The 5,003-nt window shown below is 57.4% G+C and overlaps 1 protein-coding gene across 1 annotated transcript; it reads right to left on the bottom strand.

The window, feature by feature from the left end:
• Positions 1-3,310: 3,310 nt before the first annotated feature.
• On the bottom strand, positions 3,311-4,030 carry LOC127309705 (ethylene-responsive transcription factor SHINE 2-like). The gene is made up of 2 exons (XM_051340456.2): positions 3,583-4,030; positions 3,311-3,467 (listed from the first exon to the last, which is right to left on the bottom strand). Exons 1-2 carry the CDS (start codon positions 3,994-3,996, stop codon positions 3,375-3,377), a joined length of 507 nt encoding a protein of 168 aa, XP_051196416.1. The 5' UTR covers positions 3,997-4,030; the 3' UTR covers positions 3,311-3,374.
• Between the last annotated feature and the right edge of the window lie 973 nt (positions 4,031-5,003).

Here is a 5,003-nt window from a genome sequence, read left to right on the forward strand (position 1 = left end):
AAACCTGCTTCTAGTAACTTTGCTAGTTCCATTCCTATGGCGCGGCGCTTCTTGTCTCCAAAGCGTCGCATAGCTTGCTTCACCGGTTTGGCCCCCGGATTTATGTTGAGGTAGTGCTCGGCAAGTTCCCTAGGTACTCCGGACATGTCAGAAGGTTGCCATGCGAAGATATCCATGTTAGCGCGGAGGAACTCGACGAGCGCGTCTTCCTATTTGGGGTCCATGTTGGCTCCGACCGAAACCTGCTTGGAAGAGTCGCCTGGGATGAGGTCGTGCTTCTTGGTTTCTATCGCGGCCTTGAAGGAGGTTTTCTGCTCGGAGATCTGCTTCTTGGTGGTCTGCATCTCAGTCGGATCCACCGCGGCTCTGTAGCCTTTCAGCTCTTCTCCAGATATCATAGACTCTGCGAAGGCGGCTTCGCCTAACTCGCACTCATGAGCCTTTTTGTAGTCTCCGGATACGGTAATCATACCTTTAGGACCCGGAATCTTGAGCTTGTTGTAGATGTAGTGCGTGAAACTTGTGGTAGGTGGGCCTGCCGAAGATGACGTGATAGGAGCTCTTGAAGGGCACAACTTCAAACGTGATCTTCTCTTGGCGGAAGTTATGAACATCGCCAAAAGCCACGGGAAGTGTTATGCTGCCGAGGGAATTCGCCTTCTTACCCGGAACCACGCCATGAAACTCAGTGTTGCTGTGTTTGAGCTGTTCCTTGGTGAGGTTCATCCGCTCTAGAGTCTCCAGGTACATGATGTTCAGACTGGCCCCACCATCCATGAGGCACTTGGAGAAGTCATACCCGTCTATGCGGGGACTTACAACCAGGGCGTAGCATTCTTTTGGCACAACGGCAGGGTGGTCCTCCCTGTCAAATGTGCAAGGGACGTCCGACCACCTGACATACTGCGGCACAGCCGGAACTGTGGCGTTCAGGATCCGGGTAGCTGACTTGGTAGCGCGGACTGTTGGGGTTCCGAGGAAAGTGTGGTAAGCCCCCACGCTCTTTTTATCGAATGGGTTGGATTTTCCTGCGGATCCTGCCTTGGGATCCGGCGAGTTATCATCCTCATCCATCGCCTCGGAACTCTCGTCTTCTTTGTCCTTGTTTTTTCCCTTGCCACCTTTGCCGCGTGGGCGGTGCTTCCGGGCGCGCTTGTATCCTGCTTCCGGGTCGTTCTTTAGATCATTGACCCACTTGCAGTTGCGGTTGGTGTGAGTGGACTTCCCTGTAGCCGGATCCAGATGGGCCAGGCAGGGCATGTCTCTGTACTCCTCATAGGTTTGCGGAGCGCGGGATCCGCCAGCTGTGACCTCGGAGGTATGTTGCTGACCCCTGCCGGCTCCGCCTCCCAGTCCGCGTCCTCTGCCGCCTCCTGAACCTCCGCGTTGAAACGCCATGGCGATCATCTCGGATCCGCCACTCTTCTGGTCATCAGGGTTCTTGCGCTTATGGCTGCTGCTGCTACCGTTGTCCCGGTTCTTCTTTTGCTGGTGCAGGGGGATTGCTGTTGCTGCGAGATCACCGCCTGCGTCATCATCGGTGGCAGTGTGATCGCTGGCGATGGTGATCATGTCGTCCAACGTCAGTTTATTTGCATTGACCAAGCAAGTTAGCTTGTGTCGCAGCAATCCTCCTCGCTGCAAGCCCCCAATGAAGGCGTGCATTGCTGTGCGGTTGTCAACGTTCTCGCACTCGTTTCTGCATGCCAACCATCGGGTGAGGAAATTCCTCGATGTTTCGCCCTTCTTCTGGATACATGCCTGCAGGTCGCTTGTTGTGGCAGGTCTCTTGTATGTGCCCCTGAAGTGTTTCTCGAAAGCGTTCTTCAGGTCGAACCAGCAAAAGATGGAATTTTCCTCGAGGTCGCTGAGCCAGATCCGGGCTGGACCTACAAGGTACAACTGAAGCATGCGGCAGGCGATGTTAGGGGTTCCTCCGGCAAAGGTTACAGCATTGTAGTAATCCTCGATCCAGGTATCCGGCCTTTCGGTGCCATCATAATGCTTCAGGTTTCCGGGTAGCTTGAGGTTCATCCTTGGCTTTGGTTCCTCTCGAATCATCCTGCCAAAGCACTTCGGACCAATGTAGTCGGTTCTGTATTCGTTGAGGCGATCCCGTGCGTCGCGTGAGCCGTGGCGAGGAGACTTTGAGCGAGAGCGAGATCTTCGACCGTTGCCTCCGCCTCCACCTCCGCCTCCACCGCTAGGTGGTGGTGAGGGAGACCTGCGAGGTAGGCGGTACGATTTCTTGCTTCCGCCTTCTGACTCTCCTCGGCCTTCCTGGTGCTGGCTCCGGCTTCTGTAGCTGCCTTCGCCGTGGCGCTGGCTGCCCTGGTTATTCCGGCGAGGCTCCGGGTCGCGGCTCCGGCGAGGCTCTGGATCCCGCTCCTCGTTCCGACTCCTCCTGAGCTCGGTCTCATGAACATTGTTCTGGTTCCGGCGAGGTTCCGGCGAGCGCTCCCTGCTTCTGTTTCTTGGCAGCACGTTGTCGCGGATAACAATCCCACCATGCCCTGGGGGCCTGGTGTTTCCGGCTGGACTACGGCGGCGAGGGGGTCGCGGGTAACCACTGGGCGGAGGAGAGGGGTTGCGGTACTTGTCCCGTCCAGAGTACATTGCATCCTTTCCCTTTCTTGGATCTGACGGTGGCGTCTTTGATGGTACGGGGATCAGATTTGGGTGTTCCCTGGCTTTCCTTCTGCGCTCCGAGGATCCGGTGTATGATTCGTCATCGGGTCGCCGATCAACGCGGGCGTCCTTCTGCGCGGTAGATATACAGTTATCCGGATTGGATTCCAACCTGCGCGAAGTATCCGCCTTGCTTTGCTGCTGCATTGCTGAAGCGACGAGTGTGCGAAGATAGTTGATATCAACCTCTTCGTCCTTCTTCTGCAGTAATTCCGCAGCTTTTAGCATGTTGTCCTTTGGGGTTTCCAGCGGTTGGTGCTCGGCGGGCGTGGCGAAGTTGATCCTGCGAGGCGGGATTGCTTCTCTAACAATTCGATCGGCCTCCGCCTGCGCATAGGTCATCTTTACTTCCCACTCTTTCGCCATGCCCTTGACCTGCTCGAGTGTAGCAGCAATCTCGCGATCCTGTCTGTCGAAAGTTTCCGCCAGACCTGCAGCTTGTTCCCTTTCTTCCCTTAACGCGGCTTCGGTATCAGCGAGCTTCTTGGCTGTGGCCAGCATTTCCTGTCTGGTGGCCTCTAGAGCCTCCAAATCTGCGGCGTCGCCCGGGGTTATAGGTTTGTTAAGAACTGCTCGCGCCACCATCTCCTCAGCTGACAGAAAGGGGCTCCAGACATCCCGATTATCGTATAAGCCTAGGAGTAAGGAATGTTCATCATCATCAGTTTGCCGGCGCGCTTTGATCATCACTTATGTTGGTTCAGCTCTCCCACCATGTCCATGCCAACTAGTGAAATCTTCTGAAGAATTTCAGCCGCTCCGATCAGCGCCTCCCTGTCCTGAACCTCAAAAGGCATACATGGCATAAGTAAATCAGCATAACTGAATGTCATGACTATGCACACATGGCATGCAGAGATCAAGGGACATACAGCAGCTAATATAGTAACTTACATAGGTGGATTCCATGTTCTTGAGCAACTCGTCCACCTGCTGCCACTCCACCGGTCTCAGGTCATCCATGAGATCGTCGTGCTGTGCACCTGCGATGATGTTGTCCGAGCGGAAGTCGAGCATGGACAGCTCCAGGAAATCATTCAGGAGTTCGACGAGTGATCCTTCGTCGTAATCAGCAGCGACGGCCACAGGTGTTTCCTTCAAATTAGTTTTGGCCGCCGATTGGCCGCACGGCTCGAAGTTGGTCACGGCACTCGCACCGGACATCTTGATGACCGCTGCATCGCACGCTCTGGCGGTGTCCTCAGCGGTGTCGAACGTGCCGAGCCATATCAGAGCTGTCCCCTCCGAGTGTTTGGGTGTGATCCTCACCCCATACTTGCCGCTGCGTCTCTGGTGCACGCCGGCCATGGCTTCCGGCTGCTTATTTGCCGCCGCCTTCTTCTCCGCCCTTGAGGAAGGGAGCTGAACAACAACCAATGTGGGTGTTTGCTCGAAGTTGGTTTTGGCCGCCGCGTAGCCTGACGGCCGCGGAGTCGAACGCTCTGGCAGCCTCCTCGGCGGTGTCGAAGGTGCCGAGCCACTTGTAAGGTTTCCCTTTGGTCTTGGAGTCTCTGATATGCGCCCCGTACTTGCCGCTGCTTGTCCGGTATACGCCACGGAACACAGCCCGGGCTTCCAGCTGCCTGGCTACCGTCTTCTTCTTTACCCGTGACCGTGAGGAAGGCCGGTGAAGGGCGACGTCCTCGTCAGCAGCGGCAGACGTGGGTGTTTGCTCGAAGTTGGTTGCGGCCGCCGGGCCTCGTAGCCTGACGGCCGCGGCGTCGAACGCCCTGGCGGCGTCCTCGGCGGTGTCGAAGGTGCCGAGCGACTTATAAGGTTTCCCCTTGGACTTGGAGTCTCTGATATGCGCCCCGTACTTGCCGCTGTTTCTTCGATACACGCCGCGGAAGTCGGCCCCGTCGTCCGGCCTTCTAGCTTTCTTCTTCACCGGTGAGGAGGGACCGTGCGCGGCGACACCTGCATCATCGTCATTGAAGGCCGTGGGTGCTTGGACGAAGTTGGTTTCGGCCGCCGCGCCGCGCAGCCTGACGGCCGCGGCGTCGAACGCCCTCGCGGCATCCTCGGGGGCGTCGAAAGTACCGAGCCATCTCTGAGCGTTCGAGTCTGTGATCTGCGCCCCGTACTTGCCGCTAGGTCGCCTCCGCACGCCGAGGAACTCGAGTTGTGCCTCCGGCCTGGACTTGTTCCTCCTCCTCCTACCACCGGCAGCTTCTTCCGCCGCCATCACATCCGATCTGCCGCCGCCGAAGCCGCGCTGACATGGATCGGGGACTTCCACGGACCCGCCGCTTTCTCACGCACGCCGGCGCTTTGGGGCGCTCTCCGCCGCCACCACCATCAACTCGCGCTGGACT

The sequence above is a fragment of the Lolium perenne genome, chromosome 6 (genome assembly GCF_019359855.2).
Source record: "Lolium perenne isolate Kyuss_39 chromosome 6, Kyuss_2.0, whole genome shotgun sequence".
NCBI classification, from domain to species: Eukaryota; Viridiplantae; Streptophyta; class Magnoliopsida; order Poales; family Poaceae; genus Lolium; species Lolium perenne.

What these genes read in the sequence shown, in the direction of transcription:
- LOC127309705 (XM_051340456.2), bottom strand. Translation starts at nt 3,996, where the DNA reads ATGGCCGGCGTGCACCAGAGACGCAGCGGCAAGTATGGGGTGAGGATC. An exon ending in AGAACATGGAATCCACCTAT is followed by an intron (nt 3,468 to 3,582) that starts GTAAGTTACTAT and finishes TTTGAGGTTCAG; the next exon opens with GACAGGGAGGCGCTGATCGG.